At 39.3% G+C, this 22,610-nt stretch overlaps 1 protein-coding gene across 2 annotated transcripts in view; it reads left to right on the top strand.

The window, feature by feature from the left end:
- rnf150a (ring finger protein 150a) overlaps nt 1-22,610 on the top strand; it is an 81,636-nt gene that overhangs the window by 36,814 nt on the left and 22,212 nt on the right. For both annotated transcript variants that reach the window (XM_007897650.2, XM_042339198.1), the window contains exons 4-6: nt 7,958-8,029; nt 11,216-11,298; nt 19,638-19,734. In XM_007897650.2, coding sequence (XP_007895841.1) covers nt 7,958-8,029; nt 11,216-11,298; nt 19,638-19,734 — 252 coding nt within the window. The remainder of the gene's footprint in view (nt 1-7,957; nt 8,030-11,215; nt 11,299-19,637; nt 19,735-22,610) is intronic.

Raw genomic sequence — 22,610 nt, 5'->3', positions numbered from 1 at the left:
TTTCAGATTTTTGTAGGACCTTTATGGTCAGCAGACACGTTCATTCCATGAGTCTAGATTGAATTTGAACCGTGGTCCCAGAAATGAAGGAACAGTGTCATTAATGATTGGTTGATATGCTTTGAATGCACCTGTCATAAATCAGGACAAAATCTTTTTTTGTCAGCTTTGACTGACCTAGTCACGACATAAGTAAATTCAAACTGTACAATTCATGTTATTGTTAGGTGCTAATATCTTTCAAGACCCGTCTCAAGTCTCTCCTCTTCAACCGTGCCTTCGGTCACCCTTCTTCCTCCCCCTACCCTCCCCAATTCCAAACCTCAGCTTGGGTCCAAAACATTGATTGACCAACACCCTCGGATGTCCCCCCGACGTGAAAGGCGCTGTACAAATATATTTTGTTGTTGATTCTTCAAAGCACATGTATCCTGCATTTCCATTTTGTTGTTGTTGGTGTACTTGACATCTGATCACTTGCACAGGTTTTACACTTTAGTTTTACTTAAATGCAAAATAAAGTATTCTATGCAAGGTTACATATAGATGTATGATATAATGGCTATTAGATTAGAAGTTGGCTATAAATCATGCTGCACTGTACGATACACAATCATTTTCAGGACTTTTAGTGATTAAATTGGTGCTGAAAAATGTTTGGAATGTTTAGTGTGTGAGTAACAGTAGTAAGTACTGTATTATTGAAATTAATAATTATTATATTTTGTTTTGACAATAAACTGGGTAAGGATCTAAATTTTAAGCATCTTTGGGGAAAGACAATGTTGTTTTGAATTTGATAGAGTTGTACAAAGTGATTTAATCCAAACAAAATTAATCAGAATTAATTTAGAGATAGATGGGCTTTGGAATTTGAATCTTTCAACATGATGCTTTTTTCCAAACTCAATATACCCCACGTGAAGGGCGCTATAAAAATGCAAGATGTAGTTGAATTTCATTATTTACATTCAATAATCACACATCATAAAAAAATTATCTTAACAAAAATCAGTAGGTGCGTAGAAAAGTACTATGAATTATGAGTAATTTGTACCCCCCACTGCATAGAGATTCCATTAAAAATCTGCACCATTCTTCTATAAGAGCATATAATAAACAAAACACAAGTAATTCAACCCCTTAAGTCACTCCATTCAAAATATCATATACCGTTTGTACTTTCAACATTTCTCCCTAGACATTCTCTCTATCTGTGACCAGGGCTCCCTCTGCCTCCTCGTCCTCCTGGATCTCACTGCCACGTTCAACCACACCATCCTTCTCCATCAGCTCTCCTCCCTCATCCACCTTAGTGGGACCGCACTCGTGTGGTTCGAGTCCTACTTAACCAACCGCCTCCATTTCATATCAGCAAATGGTTTCTCCTCCCGCCCTCCATCCTTAGCCCTCTTCTTTTCCTTATCTTTGTGCTCCCTCTGGGCGATGTCATCCGCAGACACGGGGTAAACTTCCACATATATGCGGATGATGCACAAATTTACTTTGCCTTCTCCAGTACCAACTCCAGGTCCACCGATGTTCAATCTGCTTGTCTGGCAGACATTAGGGCCTGGAAGTGTAAACTTCCTGCAGCTGAATATGGACAAGCCATACTACTTGGCTCCCGTCAATGTCTTCACTGCTGCGGATCTAAATTCCTCAACCTCCCTGGGCTCAATGACTCAATGAACCAGTGCGCAATCTAGGCGTCTAGTTTGACCACCAACTTTCCTTCCTCCCTTACATCCCGTCCCTGACTAGTGCCGATTTCTGCCACCTCCACCACATTGTCTGCTGCCAACTGTAGCTTCTCACATATGCAGCCAAAACCCTTGTCTCCCCAGATCCACCATTCACAGGATTCACCTCTGCCGGCCGCACACTGACCCGAACCAAACTCCGTACCCACATCTCACCAGTTCTGGCCAGGCTCCACTCTCTCCCCATCACCGACTGGATCGACTTCAAAATCCTCACACTCGTGTTCAAATCCATTCACTCCCTGGCACCTCCCTATCTCTCCAACCTCCACCCAGCGCCTCCGCTCGACTGGCACTGGCCTCCTACTCGTCCCTCACACCGTCCGCCCCACCATTGGCAATCGTGCTTTCAACCACTACGCCTCAAAACTCTGGAACTCTCTCCCTCAGTCCCTCTGCCTTGCCGCCTCTCTCCCATCTTTCAAGACCCACCTGATAACATTCCTGTTCAACCATGCTTATGGCCACCTTCCCCCCCTCCCCCCTCCCCCCAGCTCGGAGTCAGGCTCTGCCACTGTTAAGCGCTCTGAGACACTGCCCTGCATGGAGGGTGCTATATAAGTGCAGGTTGTTGTTGTAACTTCATCTCATGAGGGACATGAATTATTACAGAAAATGAATTATCTCCATCTGTTTATGTAAATCTATGCTGTATAATCATGTCTGTTAATTAGGGTACTAGGTCAGTTACAAGGCCTCCAGAGTTAGTTTCCAAGTTCCTCACTTTGTATTTAATGGCTTTATAGGGCATCCTAGCCCAAAGGATTCTTTTACAAAGAAGATGGATTGTGTTTGAACATTTTGTGTTGTAGATGAATGTCCATTAAGTAAATGGCCAGTGAAGCAATATTTACATGATTTGTTCTTCACATACCATTAATTCTTTTCTCACTCTCTCTCCTCATAAAGAAATAGTCATGTAATGTTTAGTTATTAATTGTGTACATATTTGAGTTGGATGAGAGGTAGAAGAGGTACACTTGTTTCCCTGACACTGACCTTTTTGTGTTATTGGCTCATTAAAATCTTGGCACAAGCTCCTCTTGCTGTGATTTTCTATCATTATGTGAATCGCATTCCGCTGTGCAGCAGTGCTTCTGAGAACATTAGTAGATTTCGGTGGAAGACGGCATGATACATTTTTCTGCAGCTGCACTGCAGGACTCCCCCACTAAAATTTCAGGAGAACAGATGCAAAATTGTAATTCTGAGCTCAGTAATCATTGAGTGGATAAAACACCACATAATGTAGAACTAAGCCAATGTAGTCAGGGAAGCTCCAGATTGAAATCTCCAGCCGCCTAAATTAGGTGAGCTAAATTGGGCACAGAATAAGCTTGGAAGGAGCGAAGCCGAGTGTAGCTGAAATTTGTAGTAACCAAGCGGCTACTGAGGTCAGTTGATAAGAGACACGCCAGACAATCAAAAATTTGTCACTAAGCCTTTCACTCTTACTCCGTTCGCCCCACTATCAGTGGCTGTGCATTTTCAAATCATGCCTAAAGACTGTGTTTACGGTCTCCTCCCTCTGGCTCAGAGTCAGGCTCTGCCACTGTTAAGTATTCCGAGATGCTAGTCTGCATGTGGGAGGGAAGGAGCCATGAATATGCTTGTGTCCTAGTTGAATGAAAAATGTGTATGTTTAAACAAATTGAAAATAATAAAGCAACTTGGACTGAACTACGCTGCAGTAATATTCTCAGTTGGTCCCAGAGCCTAACGTGAAAGACGCTATACAAATGCAATTGTGGCTGTTGTTGTTATTGTTAGGATCACACAGCATTGGTATGCTGTTGCCCAACATGGTACTTTGACCATTTCTACAAGTGGGGAGTTTCCTTGCCTGAAATCATTTCAAGATCGATTTCAAGATCCTCACACTTGTTTTTAAATCCCTTTATGCCCTGGTACCTCCCTACCTCTCCAATCTGCTTACCCTCCGACTCACAACCAGCTGCCTCTGCTTGACTGTCTCCAGCCTTCTGCATGTCCCTCATGCCCTCCGTACCACCATTGGTCAGGCTTTCAGCCACTTCGCCCCGAAACTCTGGAACCGTCTTCCTCTATCCCTCCGCCTTACCCCCTCCTTCCCCATCTTCAGGTCGCGCCTACGGTCATCTCCCCCCGGCTCGGCGTTGCGCCCTGCCACCATCAAGTGCGCTGGGACGCTATCCTGGGTGAGGGGCACTATATAAATGCAAGTTGTTGTTGTTTCCTCTGCTAAAGCATTTGGGGAGCTGCTGAATGTATGTGATAAAGCATACTACACTATGTATGTGAAGTCCATATAACTGCAAACCAATAGAGGGGCGTATGAGTTACATATGATCAACGTGTATTGTATCAAACAGCTTTATTTAATTTTCAGTTTGGATGATGTATGTGTGCAACATTTTGTGGATTTTGTGTGTTTTGTCCATGCCGCTTCTTTAAGATTTGACCTTGGTTAGGAGCTTTGCTTTGTACTATTTTACGTGTTTTGTTTGTCAAAGCTGATGTAAGATATTTTTGGTGCTGATGCTCCAGAATGCTTCAGAAGCAGTCATAGCAAGGCGGTTACCATGACTACAGGCGAGCAATCTCTCACATTGACCGTGAGCAAAGAAGCTACTTGGTGCTTAAACTGCGAGTGGGTTATTACATTACATTGCAGATCTGATTGTCTTATCTCATGTGTGCAGTACATAATCTATATTCCATGTATACGGTGTATACAGTTCACACATTATTATTATTATGCATTATTATGCTGATATGGTGTAAAGCCATTTCCTCTGAAGGAAGGAATATTAGATGCACTGCAGTATCAAATTTCATAGAGTTAAAACCACAAATATACAGTCAATTCACTTTACAGTGTGTTCTGTGAAGCGCTTTGGGACGTCCTCCCGACGTGAAAAGCGCAATATCAAATGCAAGGATTATTATTATTATTATTCTCTTTCCAGTATTTTCCATGTATCATATAGGCAGAACTTACACACATGAGTTACAGGTGAGACTATTTTGTTAATGAACTGAATTTATTCATGTAGATTATGCCTAATTGCCAAACTCATATGGGGAGTGGAGAGACTGAGCTCTCTCAATGGATCACCTCTGTTCGAAAATGACTCTAAGAGTCATTAGATCAGCATATTCTGTTCAATACTAGTCTAAAGTACTGAATTCTATATATTCTCAGTCTTGTAAATAAGACCTATTTGAAAGTTAACTGTTTGGGGAGAGAGGGAAGAGAAGAGAAACCTGCATACGTAGGAATAGTTCATCAATTCTTTCCTGCATTGTTCATCAATACTTTCCTACCTCTCCTTTGAACAAGGATGTAAAATGTTAGGCCAAATAACTAATAATAAACTACAGTATGTGTAATCTTGTGTATTATTGAAGTGCAAAAATGTAGATAGAAATTTACAGGGAACGACGAGGCTTTCATCTAGGTTAGTATTAGCCTGATTCAATTGGTGGCTCTCTCACCTCAGATTTAGATAATTGTGAATTCCAGCTCCACAATTGTGAGTTTGAGCTCACAGTGCAGGCCAACCACTCTAATGCAGGGCAGGCCAACCACTCTAATGCAGGGCAGGCCAACCACTCTAATGCAGGGCAGGCCAACCACTCTAATGCAGGGCAGGCCAACCGCTCTAATGCAGGGCAGGCCAACCACTCTAATGCAGGGCAGGCCAACCGCTCTAATGCAGGGCAGGCCAACCACTCAAATGCAAAACTGGGAATGTGCTACATTGTCAGAAATGCTGTCTTTCAAATGAGATGTTAAAGTGCCTGCCTGTTCAGGTGGATATAAAAGATTCTGTGGCGCTATGTGAAATTTGGCTGCTATTGTTCACCGACAAATACAGTCGCTACACTTAGTACTACAATGAAATCATTTTAAGATGTTTCAACAATATGATAAGGTGCTAGATCAAATGCAAGAATTAGCTCAAAAACAAACCAAAATTGCATTTTAAGTCAATAATTCAAAAATGATGAGAAAAGTTGCTTAAATTTGAAGAGAAAAGGAAGTGAATAATGTTATCTGGCCACGTATCTGAAATGCTTTTGAATGACATTACGTTTGCACGTTATCCTCTTCGACCGAGCCTTCGGACATCATCCCTGCACTCCACCCTTCCTGATCCCCCACCCCACCACCACCCCCGCAGCTCGGGCCCAAATCCCTGACTGTCCAGCACCTTGGGACGCCCTCCCAATGTGAAAGGCGCTGTACATATGAAATTTTATATTATCAAATTATCAGATTGGCTGTGCTACTAGGATACTTCCAACATCTTCTAAGATGACAATAAAACTTGCATTTATAACAAATTTCCATTTATCCACCATTCCCATTACACAATAAATAGTCCTGATATTGCCTTTTGATTTAAAAAGTGAGCTCCCTTTAATATTTGGTCTGTCCCTTGACTGAAAAATATATTTTTTAGGATTATGATAGTACTGTACTGTATAACCGATGCTGAATAGGATTTATAGTCTGTCGAGTGATTAGTGTGTTGAAACACTCTGGCAACGAAGGGAGGATATGAAATCTGAGATTAATGGCAGATGGCTGAGTGTTTTGGAATTTTTCCACTGGATTTATTAAATGAACTTGGCAATTTATATAAAATTTAAGAGTTTGTGTTTAAAACTATAAAATAAGTTTTTTTAAAAAAGAATAACACAGTTTACACATTCAGCTCAATGATCAGTCAAGCACGTTGTAGGAAGAGTATAAAAGTAATAGAAAAGATGCAGCATAGGGATGTTACCAGGTTTCAGCTAAAGAGTTGAGATCTGAGAAAGTTAAGGGGTGCACTGATGATACGTCTTGGAAGATTATGAAGGGGTAAATAGTAATAGATTATTTCCAGCGGTTGGCAAGTCAGTAGCAAGAGATCACAAATTCAAGATAGTCACAAAATGAATTGCAGAAAGTTTTTTTTAAAAATGCTTTACATTCAGTGATAGAAATGTGGAATTCTCATCCAGAAAGTATTGTAAAAGCAGAAACCATAGATTAATTTAAGACATAAATTTGACAGTGAAGAATATTAAAGGGTATAGGAGTGGATTTAGACTTAATATGGTTAATATAGATAAATGTGTGATGGGCCCGAAAGGCCCGTTTCTGTCCAGTAACATTCTACGTTTTCATGTCATGAGAGGAGAGTGACAAACCGATGACAAGATATGAAATGGCTATTTCTCTGCTAATCTGGAATACAAGTATAACACTAACCATATGTTTAGTAGCAGCAGTTGTGAAGGAGTCAGTGGCCACATTAGTCATTGAATTAACTTAAATTAAAAGGAGTCTGTACATGAAGATTCTTAAACAATCTGACGATCAAATAGTCTCTTTAATGTGGTATTTATGATGCTATTGATAGCCATTCAATTGATGATACATTTAATACATAATAAATAATGGTGGTGGAATCATAAATAAAACATAAATAGTTGCTAAAAATGGCCTATAGTTTTATTTATATTTTTTAAACAAGATGATCAAAAGAGTATTTATAACACTTACATTCTACTGCAATTGCTTTTTCTGAGATGTGAGAAAAAGGTTAATATTCGCTAATAAAATACACAATCCCTGCACTTTACAGTGAATCCTGTGAACGAACCACTTTGAGACGTCTCCAGATGTGAAAGGCACTATGTTGAATGGAAGGATTATTACCATCTGGTAATTCATATCATAGTAATCAAACAGTTTATGATACAAATCCTGTTTATGAAAATTCTGAAAAGTGTAAGAAGAGCACCAAATCTGGCAACATATCAAAATGGCCATTATGAACAGCATTTATTGGTGCTGAATTTTTTTCATATAAAATATGTATTCCACCTTTAATTAATACCTGCATAGATGAGTAAATAGACGTGTTTATAAGCAGTTTGTCAGTGACGAACACCCATTTGTAAACCCTCTTTCGTCCCTCGCCAAAATCTTATCTTTTTTTTCCCGATGAAACAGATATTCTAAGAAGCAAATTTGAGAGAATGAAAGTATCCAATGTACCACTAAGATATGTAGTTCATTATACATTTCTACCCATCCTAACTCCCAGTAATTCTGTATAAATATAATTCCTATTTGTACAGGCTACAAAATATAATGACTGTTTCTCTAATTACAGTACAGTAAGATTACTTATTCTTTAAATGTTGTTTTCTAGCGCCGGCTTGGGGATGCTGCTAAAAAAGCCATCAGCAAACTTCAAGTCAGAACAATCAAAAAAGGTGATAAGGTAAACATTTTCCAGATTTTGTATCCTTTTCTGTTTTGCTAAAATGTGTGGTCTGCACATAACAACAGTAATACAAATTGCATTTATTTAGCGCATTTCAAAAGAGTTCATATAAATGAAATTCTCCCAAATACTTGGGCCGTGAGCTCTTGTTTTAACACCCACACACGAACTGTGATAATGGAAACATATGGGAGCGGCTGTAGTTTATGAATTATTTAATTACTGGATATCCTTTTGCAGCTGCTGGATTTATACATATTTTTGATTTGTTTACCATCTTTTTGAAATATAATTTTATTGCATGAGAATTTCATTTTGGAACAAAAATATTGCTGAATCAAGTTGAAATTGTCATGTAGATCAGATCACTTATTTTGTCTGGCTCTTAAGTATCAGTCAGATTAATAAAGTCAACTATAAAGTAGGGAGTGGTTTCCTCTCTGGTTAGGTCAATTCCTAATATTTCCTTTGCATTTAGTAATTTTACACGATTTAAAATGCAATGGAACGACTTCTAGAGGCTAGTTAGAAGAGGGAAAATTTGTTTTGATATTCATTTCATATGTTGAATTAGGAAATATAATTATGAAAAATCGGACCAAAGAGTGAACATTTCCTACATTTTAGCAGAGTTGAGTAATTTAACACTGGTGACTCTCCCTACCCGAGCTCCTTTATGTTCTGTGCTGGATTTTCCACTGCAGGTTCATGTGGAAACTCTGAAACTCTGTTTCGCTGGATGTGGTTCTCTCTTCCTGCCTCCACTGCCCAGAAATCTTCTGGTTACAGGCAATTTAAATATGAAATGTTTTTGTCTACAGATTTTATACATTCCATTTTGTTTCCATGAATATTGGAAGTATAGAGAGCAGATATTCGATTGCACAGAGTATAACACGGAGTCCTGTAGCTCAGTGGTTAGAGCGACCTGGGTTTGATTCCCGGTAGGGCAAAACGTTGAGCAAGTTTCCTTACTCCACACGCCTCTGTTTACCTAGAAGTAAGTAGGAACCTGGTTGTTAGTCGATTGGTGGATCGTTTTTCTGGGCGAAATAATTCCTTTTTTTAAAAAAAATTGAGTCACTCAATCCACAACTGAGGGACACTGCTGTGCGCAATTGGCTGCCGGGTTTCGCCCACAAACTTTTCAGTCAATTTACTTTTCGTTATATTCTGTGAAGTGCTTTGAGATGTCTCAAAGACATGATAAGGCGCTATATCATATGCAAGGATTAATATTATATTTTATAACATCTGCTCTATCAATCAATATGGATGTTTTTTCCAAAATAAAATGTACTGCCATACCAATTGCCACCAGAATATGTTGTAATTCTGGCCAGTAAAGCCTGGCTCAGTAGGTAGCAATCTCAGAGTCTACTCTTGCCTACTCTCTAAAACAGAGAGTAGAGATAAACGGGTCCTTCTCAGATTGGCAGGATGTGACTGGTGGAGTGCCACAAGGATCAGTGCTTGGGCCTCAATTATCTACAGTCTATATCAATGATTTAGATGAGGAAATAGAACTTAACATATCTAAATTTGCAGACGATACGAAGATAGGTGGGATAAGCTGTGAGGATGACACACGAAGAATGCAAGGGAAATAGACAGGTTAGGTGAGTGGGCAAGAAGGTGGCAGATGGAGTATAACGTGGAGAAGTGTGAAGTTAGTCACCTAGGTAGTAAAAATAGAAAAGCGGATTATTTTCTAGAGGGGTAGAGATGAGCTAGTGTTAGTGTTCAGAGGGATTTGGGTGTCCTTGTTCACCAGTCACAAAAAGTTAGTTTGCAGGTACAGCAAGCAACTAGGAAGGCTAATGCTATGTTGGCGTTCGTTGCAAAAGAGTTAAGAGTACAAGAGTAGGGAAGTCTTGCTGCAGTTGTATAAGGTCTTGGTGAGACCAAACCTAGAATATTGTGTGCAGTTTTGGTCTCCTTATTTAAGAAAGGACAAACTCGCCTTAGAGGGGATACAGCGTAGATTCACTAGGTTAGTTCCTGGGTGAGGGGGTTGACCTATGAGGATAGGTTGAGTAAACTAGGCCTATATTCTCTGGAATATAGGAGAATTAGAGGTGATCTTATAGAAACCTATAAGATTCTTAAGGGTCTTGACAGGGTAGATGCTGTGAGACCGTTTCCCCTGGTTGGAGAATCTAAAACTAGGAGGTCATAGTCTCAAGATTAAGGGACAGCCTTTTCAAACTGAGTTGAGGAAACATTTCTTCACTCAGAGGGTAGTGAATTTGTGGAATTCTCTACCCAGGAAAGCTGTGGATGCTCAGTCCTTGAGCATATTCAAGACAGAGGTTGATAGATTTCTAAAGAATAGAGGGATTAAGGGATATGGGGATAAGGCGGGTAAATGGAATTAGGTTGGAAGATCAATCATGATCTTATTAAATTGCGGGGCAGGCTCGAGGGGCCGAATGGCCTACTCCTGCTCCTACGTCCCATGGAGTGGTTATGTCGGGACATTGAACTTGTGTAGTCCAGGCCGACTCTCCAGCACTGAAGGTGTACTGCATTGTTGGAGATGGTGTCCTTTGGATGAGATGTTACATTGGAGGTCCTGCCTGCCTTTTCAGGAGATGTTTCTCCCAATGTGCTGGCCAACAATCCCCCAGATAAAATTAGTCACTCACTTCATGATTGTTTGTAGGACACTGCGGTCCACAAATTAACAGCAGTATCATTACACTTTATAGCGTGAAGCGCTTTGAGATGGCCTCCAGACGTGAAAGGTATTATATGGATTATTATTAGAATTGTTATGGCTGTTCAAAGCCAAGACTCAAAAGTCGTGATGGCTATAAGAACATACTTGTTTCTTTCATGATCACTGGAAAAGGCATAAAAGATATTTATCAGTTGACTAATTGGTACTTAGTCTTACCCACTTTATGATCAGGTACAGCATGTACAGCAGAAATTACAATAAGAATTAGGGCCTCACAAAATTGATCTGATGGTTACTGAGAGTACAAACTGTCCCAGTAAATGTATTGTAAAGAGCAATTGCATAGATTTCCTATGGTCTGACACACGCTTCATCAACTCTAGTCCCAACAAAATTTTAAACAGTTCACAAAGGGTAGTCTACTAGGTACTGCATTGTCTCGTTAGAGTGTAAAGAAGGAGAATATTCTTTTAATCTTTCCACGTTTGTTTTACCTCCAGGAAACTGAATCAGACTTTGATAATTGTGCTGTTTGTATTGAAGGTTACAAGCCAAATGACGTAGTGCGAATTTTGCCATGCAGGTAAGCTGCCATCGGAAAACATTTTTGATTATTTATGCCTTTTCTCCACATGGTGCTTGTGGTATATACTTTTTTTTAATATATATACATACACTTTAATACTTTTTGCATTAATACTGGATACAGAGCATCTCAACATCTATTTCTTAGCTTTTTTTTTAATTAGGCTTAGCTTATAAAGTCCGAAAAGCCCAAGGAAATTTAGACAGGTTAGATATGCGGCTGTATCAAACTTTCGCCTTCAAATACCATGTTCAGGGATTCTTATTGCATTTGAATACTATATAATGTGTACCCAATAAAAATGTAGTGCATGATCAGTCTAATGCAGAACAAAAGTAGTGGAACCCTGTTATGGCTTATCATTTCTAAGATTGGACCCCAACATTGTCCTTTACAAAAAATCCAAAATATGCACAGAAATGAAAAGTAGCAGGAGGTCCCAGAAGTAGAGTAAGGCGAGACCTTGGATAGATTTCAAAGTGAGGATGAGGATCTCAAATTCGATACCCTGAGGGTTGGGTAGCCAGTAGAATTGAGCGAGGATGGGAGTGGATAGTCTCAGATCCTGGTGTGGGAAAGGACATGGGCTACAGAGTTCCAGCTCCTTTACTTGCTTCAGAGGTTTCGTACTTCAAAGAGTAATATAGTGGTTCAAAACCATGTTTTATAAAGTGACGTCACAATTTTAAGCACAGTGCACGCTGATGGAGCCCCCTGACCTAATCCACAGTGATGGTGTCATCATGATCCGGAAGCAATAACAGGTGATGGCGCCTGGCTACAAAGCCTTGTAGGGAGATTTATGGACCCCAACTACCAATTGTACATACTCATTCTATAATAGCTATGTATGGGATACATCTGTTCCAAGATCATCCCAAGTAAGCTTTTTATGTAATTGTTAAAGTGATAAATTCCTCTTGATTCAGCAACAACAGTACATTAAGACTATGCCCAGGTTGACAGTAGGAAGATTACTGTCCTTTTAAGATATTAATGACATGATGCTGGGACAGCACCGAAGTGATTTGTCCTTCCCACAGCTATAAATATACCTCCTTGAATATAAAGTTGCTTATTTTTTTGCTACTAGCTTTCTTCCTGGTGTCATTTCACCAACAAAAAGGTTCTTATATATGATTTGCTTTCATCTCTCATGCAACAGGTAAAAAGATTTGTAAGTGCTGTTTGAACTGCTCCGAGGCATTCAGTGTTGCATCTCATAGCACTTTTTTGAAGTTATCTCAGAAGCTTATGATTTGAGGCCTGCGCCAAGTCTTGAGCTCATGATCTGGGCAGACATTCTCTTGTAGCATTGAAGGAGTGATATCTTGTTAGGTTCCCCCATCTCCTTCACTATCCCTTCTCCCGAGCTGCCAAGACCTCATTCATGCCTTCATCAGGCTTGGTTATTCCAATACCTTGCTCTCCAATTTCCCCAGCTCCCTACGCAGCTAAAGACCATCTGGAGCTCTATAGCCGATGTCCTTTCCCACACCCAGGATCCAAGAGTATCCATTCCCATCCTCGCTCAGTTCTACTGGCTCCCCAACCCTCAGGGTATCGAATTTGAGATCCTCATCCTCACTTTGAAATCTATCCGAGGTCTCGCCTCACTCTACTTCTGGGACAACAACAACAAGATTCCATTTATAGAGCGCCTTTCACGTTGGGAGGACGTCCCAAGGCGCTGGAGAGTTGGGTCAGGACCCGAGCAGGGGGGAAATGGTCAGGGTGAGGGGAGGGAAGGGAGGGAGCGAGGAGGGGGTAGAGAGTCGAGAGGGGAGCTGAAGGCACGGTCAAAGAGAAAGGTCTTGAGACCGGCCTTGAAGGAGGAAAGGGAGGAAGCAAGGCGAAGGCACTGGAGGATGGAGTTCCAGAGCCTCGGGGCTGAGAGGCTGAAGGCCCGGCCACCAATGGTAGGGCGGTTGGGGCTGGGGATGTAGAGCAGACCGGAGCCAGAGGAACGGTGGGTACGGGCAGGTAGGTAGGGGGATAGTAGGTCGGAGAGGTAGGAGGGAGCAAGGCCGTGAATGGCCTTGTAGGTGAGACCTATATGGGACCTCCTGCTCTCCTTCAGGTCCAGCGACTCCTTCCACTCAGCTAATCCTGCTTCATGTCCCCCACCCAATGTTCCCCACCATCAATGGGTAACTGTTAGCTTTTCCATTGTTGGCTCCCCAACTCCCCCAAGGTTCACATCATTCAGAACGCCACAGTCCCCATTGTTTTTCACACCAGGCTCTGCAAGCCATCATCTTCATCCTCATCGAACCCCACAGGTATCCTATTGCACAGCAGATCAACTTATTGTGTGATTACGGTCTCCCCACCGTAAAATGCCCCCAAGGCTTTGCTCCACCGTACTCCGTGAGTTCCTACACTCTTCTCCTCCAGCCATTCCTTCTGCTTTCATATCCCCCTTCCCCCCCTCCCACTCTGTTCCCCCGTTGGCAGGTAAGCTTTCAGATACTCTGCCTCCGCACTTTGGAACTCTCTTTTGAAATTCCAGCTGCTTGCTGCTTTCAAAACCTGTTCAAAACTGTTACTTGTTAACCTGTCAAATTATGCTTTTGACTGTGCCTTCAGTTACCTGACCCCAACCCCCACCATCTCCCTCCTAAACCAGGCCCCGACTCCATCTTTGTAAAGTACTTTGGGACGTTCTCCCAAAATTGATGATGACTAAATGAACACAAATTGTTGTTGTCTTGGCCCATATTCTTCCCTCAACCAAATTTTCAGAAAAACAACTGTATAGACCGCGCAGTTGAATAATAACGTTTTTCACATTAAAACTTTAAAACTCTATCACACATTGAGTCACTTGAAGTACAATAATTGATATGACAGATAATATATCTTTAGTCATTTTTTATTCTACTTAACCTCTGAGCTGAGATCCATATATGTTCCAGACCATTTCTGGAACTTTGCTCGCTTAGTGAATCCAGATCCAGCAATCACAAGCACTGGTTGAAATTTTATACACCCCAACTTCATGTTGTAGCAGGGCTCCACTGTTTATAATTTTGTTTTGTTGATTTGACACCTATTTCTTCATATGAACTCCCTGACCATAATGCCCCACCGTATTCACTTTACAGTTGTACCCTGTGTTGTGTAAGGTCAGTTTTCTTTAAATGATAAAAAAATTCCAGATCCTTCTAAATAATTTTTCTTCTTTCAATTAAATGATTTAGGTAATTGCATTGTTGTATGTATAACTATAGTTATCATAATTTCTGCTTCTAGGAAATAATTGATTAGTTAAAGCTTTGGTAAGATATGTTTCATACAGTGCAAATTACATGAATGGTGCCATAATCCCGCTGACTTTAATCTTCTTAAAAGGACTACGTTCTCCAGTTATTTATTTAGTTATTTAGCATCTGTTTAAAGAATGCAGAAAACTGGATAAAGTGTGTAATCTAATCGCACAAATGAACTTGAATTTATTTGCGTTTCCATGGTGAGAGTTCAATGCAAAATAATTAATACAAATTGTAAATGATATTATGTTGTAATCACGTGAATAATCTGTCAATCTGAATTTCAGTCATGATGTAAGTAATTTTTCTTTAATGAGTATATTACGATTGCTTTTCTTTAGGATTTACTTGTTAAAACTCTTGTGATTCAATGTTTATTCGAACTTCTAAACTACTGTGTACTTACCTTGGCATAGAGATGAGTTTGGACATTTTTTTGGTTGGACTCATTTGCAGCTGTGATGTGTGAAATTGAGCTAGTAACAGTACGCTTCGAAGATTGCATTGCTTCAACTATGCATTTTGGAAATCTTCCACAGAGGAGTCATGACTTTATGGCAAGCTCTACAGTTTTAGCTGGTTGAGCCCCAGCAGTACCCTTGTGCACACCCTGGGATCCCCAAGCCTCAGTTCTCGCCAACCTATGCCTAATACTTTCCATAATTAGGTAATTCCTTCCCTCTGGGAAGAGAGGGCACATTCTATTCCACACATGGGGAAATTTCCATACGTATGTGGCCTTCATATGTGGAACTGTCTGGTTTGGATACTCTTAAACACAGTGATATGTTTCCACATATCGTGTCAGACAACCAGCTAGCTGATCAACAAAAATGGCCATGGAGTGTGCAGTTGCCCTGCAAACATTTGCATTTAATTTTAAGCAGAACCTGATTGATTAGCTTCAACTTTTACTTATGTTTCAAATCTAAGAGTTTTCATGACATAAATTAAATATTTGTGCAGTCTAAATGTGTGTATTATTGATTTTTAATTATAGATTACTTAGCATTTCGCTCTAATTTTCTTGCCTTTTGTAGTAGTGTTAATCTTCTCAAATTTTCGGGTTTGCTGAAAATACTTCTCCATTATCTTGTAGGTTTGACAACCTAATAGAATTTTTAAATTGGGGGTGGGGGGGTGGCACAGGAGTAATATTGGCAGTTGTTTTGTTCATACTGTCCAAGATTCCTTTGATTTTTAGCATTTTCTTCTTAGTTCCATCGTTTAATAGATTTTATTTGCAGTGAATACAAATTATGGTCATTGCTAAATGCTACTCTGCATAGAATAAAAATAGTAACATTTCAAAACTGGCAATTTGATCTGCGTGAATTTTGATACTGTTAAGGATTATTCTCTGTTCCGGTGGTAGCGCAATATAGAACAGAAAGCCTGAGTTTATCCTTCCTGTTACTAATCACATTAGCCAGGGTGAGAGGAAAGTTATGTACTTGTACAACTAAGCTATATTTACTGGTACCACAAACATCTTACAATATGGATCTGACCGGAACAAGTGCCCTCTCAATAGCTGGTAGAAATTAAGTTTACTGATGATCTATTTGTTTTGCGATACTTTTGTTGGAATATATATGGTAGCAGATCAATGATTGCTAGACCACGACTTGACCAGAATAGCTCAACAGACTGCAGTCCCCATTCTGGTTTTGTAGCTCTGTGATTTTGCAGAGATTGCCCTAAACTGCTGGCTGTGTCAATCCATAAAAAGGCTGACTGTCTTTATTTTAGAAATATTGATGCAAAAACCTAATACAGACACATTGCAATATACTATTCCAAGGATGTTATTTTCCCACATAAAGTGATACATAATTTAGAGCCAATTTGTGAAACTGTGCTGGGTATCTTGATGTCTCTTTGATGTTGGAAAATAGTCGCTCTTTTATTTGCCAGCTATATTTTTGGCTGGAACTGTGGTAACAAGAGTGGTAGAATCATGATTCAGTTTTGTGTTGCAATCTTGTTATGATTAATTGCTCGTCATTACCACCCATGTGTAAAGCTGATTGGCAGTTTAAGACCTGCATCTATACCGTTCTCTCTGTTTTTACATCTGGGAATTAAAGTCCTGTAATTTTGAGGTGTGATTTGTTTGATATTAGTGAAGATTAATACAGTGGGATGCAGAAAAAACATTCAATCACAGATGAAATGTTGTCACAAAGATATCGAAAGCTTTGAAAATTTCTGGTCCACAGGGAGAATCATTAGCAGTAAAAGGCTTGAGAATCTAAATTTGGAATGTGCTGCACCTCTCCAAATAGCAACAGGATCATAGCCACTAACCTTATACTGTGATTCTGTTGCTGAATTGCTTCAAGAACCATTTCTGCAATTTTACCCCAGTCCTGTTGCAGGATTATTCCATGGTACTTATGACAAAAGAAAACCCAAATTGTGATTTTATTGCTTACTTCTATACTTTACCATTCAGCCAGGTGTCTTGATGCATGCAAAACCCATCATCATGCTTAAGAGTATCCAAACCAGACAATGTTCCATATGTGCCATCTACACATGACAATTTCCATATTTGGAAAGAAATGTGTTCTCTCTCTCCCTGGAAGGCCTCGCTCTGCTTACCTAATTCCATACAATTTGGGAATTTCAAAGTATGCATTGATTACTGTTGGAGTTTAATCAGCTAAGACCACATAGTTTGTTTTGAAAGCACTATTGGGCAAGCTTTGCACTGCTTGTCCAGCTAGAACTAACATTAGAGACGTGCTTTCCAGGTTGAAAGGATCTGAGTGGAAGAATCCCTACGCCCAGTAACTGATCTGCCTCTCCCAAGTCCTCCCGATGAGCCAGGCTGGTCTGTCATCTTCAAAAACTTGCCTTTATATAAAACCCTCACGTAGGGTAGCATCTCAGAGTTTAGAGTCTCTTGTCTAAGCGGTGCTCTGGGATACCGTGGACCTGTTTACCCACAGTTTACTGAGACAGCCACAGACGATTGACTAGATGTATGGCCAAGCATGTTACGTGGAAGTAACAACCATAGCAACTACAACAACATGCGTTTATGTAGCGCCCTCCACACTGTGCGACGTCCCAGAGTGCTTGATATCCGTTGTAGTAGTACTGGTGATAGGCAATGTTGCAGATGAAGGAAAGCATGTCTCTCTCTAATCAGGTTTTGATATTGATAAAGCGCCCATTTAGTAAGATATAGAGTGTTCACAGGTTATTGGGGATCAGAGGTTTAGGGTAATGAGGGGGATTGGATGCAGAGATGGGGAATGGGGAGGATTTGATGTATTGAGCAGGTGGGGAGAAACAGAGTCAATATCATTGATAATCATTTCTACCTTTCTTGAAATTCAACATTACTTCCTGTTATTGTGTCATCTTAAAATTATGTACAATATTGCATTTATACATTAATTAATGTTTCGCAAGAGAAGTTTTGATGATGAATGCTCTTTGGTACTTTTAATCTTATTCTTCCAGACCCTACCATTCTCCCATCACAACAGTAAGCTTCAGTCACCCTGGTACCTGTTCCAATTGTTAATTACCCCCTGGGTAAAGAAATACTTCCTGGTGTCCGTCTATAATTGCTGTTTGCAACCTTACACCCATGTCCTCTCGTTCTGCTAAATTCTGAATTATCATCGATGTCAGTTCCTACTTTGTGAATGCCGTTTTAGCTCAAGATCCCACTCAAGATGGGAAGGGAGTGGGCTGGCTGTGTGCAGATTAAATAATTGGGGTGGAGTTCATAATATGATCAATTATAGCTTTCTGAAAAACGATGACTTGATGGATCAGATTTTGTTTCTCATTCCACATATGTTTGTGTCCATTTACTAGCAATGATTGTTGAATTTATTACTTCATGGCAGCTCTTAAAGGTCCGTGCATTTATCATTGATTTATAGTTTCACCATGGGTAGTATTTAAAATGCCTAAAAATGTAACTTACATACTTACAGTAGAAGCTTGTTTCTGTTCCCCTCCAGCCACCATCACATTAAAGGCAGATAAAGAAGATGAGTACAGTATTGCAAAATATTAGGTATACTATGTAAGTAACAGAACTTATTTTATGATTAACCTGAGAAATAGACTACTATTAACTAATGCATATTTAGTGCAATAGTCTTTCGTTCATCGAATTGCAAAGCCTTGGCAGTGCAATTAAATAATACCTTATGTGCAGAACTGATGATATCAATGTGCTTAAACCCAGAGGTATTCACTTGTGTCAATGTGTTAGAATTTGAACCCACAACCTTCCAACTTAGACAAGAGTGCTACCAGCTCAGACATGTAATTAATTACAGAGAATAATTAAATAAAAACAATAATCCCCTGAGCAGAATACTGTAAACCAGAAGAACTTTAGGAATCATAGAAAAAATTCTAGAAAGTCGATAGCTGATGAAGTAGTATTATCAAAGAAATATTTTAGAATACCTTAAGATCTTGTCGTTACGCTGGAACTAACGTTCAGGAGTTTACTGAAATTTCATCCAAAATCTAACAATAAACTGAAGAAAACTGGATTCCAATTTCTTACATTTAGCATTGTAATTTTAAACATATAAACTGACATATTGGCTAAACAAAAATACAGCGGTTCATTAATCTGATACATGCCCTCTTATTTGTTATCTAATGTATAAATAAAAGAAGCCTATTGATCACACGGTGTTGCCATATTTCAACAATAAGACATCTATACACCATATAATACACTTTACAGATATACAAATTTGTGCCTTCTGGTTTAGATTTAGAAGTTTAAACCAGATGTGGTCATTGATGGACATACTAGTTAAATTGTAGTCAGGTAGAAAATCTCATTGTGCCAATGTCAAAAATATATGGTTAATGAGGCAAAATTAGATGGAAAATCGGATTGCAATGTTGATTATCCTAAACTCGCTTCTCAGTTACAATTTTTTTGACCACAGATGTAATTGCCTCCAGTCTACAGCCTTTGAACCCAATTACCTTTATTTTCAACTTGCTCCAGATACTTTAAATTATAATGTGATGGTTGACTGAATTTTTTTATTTTACATGCTGCAGGCATCTATTCCATAAGACGTGCGTGGATCCATGGCTGCTAGATCATCGCACATGCCCAATGTGCAAGATGAATATTCTCAAAGCACTAGGAATTCCGGTAGGCATCCACAAAAGTTGCAGCATATCAAATAAATCACAGAACAGGACTTTCTTCTTGGTTGGTGTTTGTTGATGTTTATCTACTAGTTATGAATATTAAAATGCACTCAATTATACAGTGTGTGTAACAAGCGTTTACTCTTAAAAATCTACAGCGAAGCTACTCAATTTGGACTCTGGTTGTATGAGTAGCTTTCTAAAAAGGTTTTGATGTCCTATGAAGATTGTGTTTGGATGAGAAAAGACCATTTTTAACATAGTGCAAACCAGTTTATAAATAAAATGAAATTTTATTTCTGATTTATGTTCTAACGTTTCAAAATCTCTCAGTGTTATTTAAACTAAATCTTACTGTTTCACACAGCCCAACTGCCCAGGGTTTATAGTTTGCTTCTGACCAATTACAGAGCTAAAAGGGAAAAGACTGGGATGATATTAACAATGTGAATGAAATGTGATTATTTCCACAGAGAAGTCAGATGCTTTCAAAAGGTGAGACTATAAAGTCTCTTAGTAGTACAAAGGAGTACATAAAAGTACAATTAAAGTTCGACTGGCCATCCCATTTAAAAAAAATACTATTGCTTGATATCTCATATCATATATCTACGTTATTTCTTCTTGAAACTGCCCAAACTAATAGCCCATACTTCCCCTTAGGCAATCTGTTACACATATTCACCATTCCCTACTTAAAGTACTATTGTAAAACTACTATTGTACTATTATAACTACGATTGTATTATAATGATAGTGTATAAATCTAAATGGTTCACCTTCCTTCCTTGAAACCCCATTCTGAGCTCAAGATTATGGACTTCTTGACTACATCAAACACATTCTTGGCATCCATCGTATTTACATTTTTTAGTATCTGGAAAACTTCTGTAAGAGCATCACTTCCGCCATCTAGAATATTCCTGTTTCTGCAATCTCTCTTTGCTACTGAGGTACTTAATCCAATATACCACTAATTTGTTTCCTACCACTGTAACCTATTTTAATAACAGGAAATATCTGCTGTGTCGTATGTCCACCAAAACTGCACATAATATTCAAGTGAGGCCCATCGGTGTCTTTATAAACCATCTGTCACTTTGCATTTTTGTAGTGCCACACCATGTTGAAATACCTCATGAATAATTTCTGTCAAGTTATGTTTTGTAGGTTGTTTTTGTAGACAAAGGTAATGGCCATTTGTCTGCAGCATGTCCCACAAACAGCCATGAGGAGAATCTGAGAGGTTGTTGGCTAAGGCATGGGAGAATTATCTTATTTTGATATCTGTCCAAGTAGAAAGGCAGAATCTTGATTTAATGTATTCAGTGAAAGATGGCAATGACAATGCAGTATTCTTCATATATTGGAGCCTCTGGTTTTGACGTGGGGCTTGAAACTGACCAACTGACTTACATCTGTATTGAAGAAATTCTCCTGGTTTAACCTTATTGAGTACATGATTCTCTTAGGAAAGAAGAGTTCACCAAAATGCTATCACCAAATGGTGGTTCGGGTCAACCTGTGCCATTACAATGGGACATGCTTTAAACATGCAGCAAGGAAGAAATCCATGAGTTTTGTCACCTTCAGATTCAGGAAGATTTTTATGAACAAGTTCAGGAGGTTATGTGTTTGAATGTTTGGTGTAATCTTGACTTCACATAGGAAGGTTGGGTTTGGCATAGTCAGATGTGGAAGATGCTGTACTTAGTGCCGCAGATCCTTCAGCACTCAACCGAGTCTTGAGGGTTTCATTTCTGCAAGTGTGTGAAAGTGCAATGAGTTTAATTTGCACCCTTTCAAAATCTATTGCTGGTTGAAATTGTGCACTGATTAATAAATAGATTCCCATACCATATCAATCAGAGTTCACTCAAGGCTGCTTTGTGGTTTGGGGCATATAGAAATAAAAAAGTATTCCTAGAATACTTGTAGTCTGGTTTACGTCTGTGTGAAGGGAGAAGTGTTTTATTGCCGTGAGTGGTTGGTGATATTAGTCCACATTGCATGCATTGGATTCCATTGTTTTTTTCTGTCTGCAGGTGAAGAAAAATTGTTGCTCTTGCTGAGCTGGAATTGGGTTTCAAGGGCTTTGAAGGAATTTTAGTACTCCATTAAAATTAAGCTGCAAGATCTTTTGAAGGATCTTTTCCTATCGGGACTTAAAACTTTCTGCTGCATGTTTGGGTTCTGCCATAAGGAAATAATGGCAATAGCGTCTACCACAAATTTCCGATTGCCTGGCTTATCTCTATTGAATATCCTCAATAGCCTCTTTCTTGCTTACTGCCAGTTTTGCTCCATTTGAACCTATTGTTCAACATGTGCTGTTTTAAGTAGGTACAAATGATGAAGCTCAGACTAACCCAGGCCCTAACCCTAATAAAACACTGGGAATTGCTCTTCAATCTTCACAAATCAAGGACAGAAATATATTAACAATTTCATTCCATTTGTTCCTTTTTCAATTTTAAATAAAAATCTATATAATATAGATTTTAAAAATGGTAAGGGAAAATACTAACACAATAGAGAAATGAAAGGTGTTACCAACAAATGGTCAAAAAGGTACTTTTTCTTCACTGTGCAGTAACCACCAGTTAAACTATTTCGGAGGTCTGCCTATACCTCAACAAAGATCTTTGATCGTAATGAACCATTGAAATTCCTTGGGGCCTCAAAGCACTTATCAAAGTAGAAGTGTGAAAGAATTTGGCCATTATCTTTGGTTATCTTAACTTTCAACAGCTTGACAGCTGAGTTTGATAATGTTCTCTAAACCATCTTCAGGTATCATTGAGCCCCTACTTTTGACTGCTGGACATTATTTTATATACACAGCAATGTTTTTGACTTAAGCCAACTCAGAGTGGG

This window comes from Callorhinchus milii, unplaced genomic scaffold (genome assembly GCF_018977255.1).
Source record: "Callorhinchus milii isolate IMCB2004 unplaced genomic scaffold, IMCB_Cmil_1.0 Scaffold1, whole genome shotgun sequence".
In the NCBI taxonomy this organism is placed as follows: domain Eukaryota; kingdom Metazoa; phylum Chordata; class Chondrichthyes; order Chimaeriformes; family Callorhinchidae; genus Callorhinchus; species Callorhinchus milii.
This window is presented reverse-complemented; position numbering and strand designations above follow the sequence as displayed.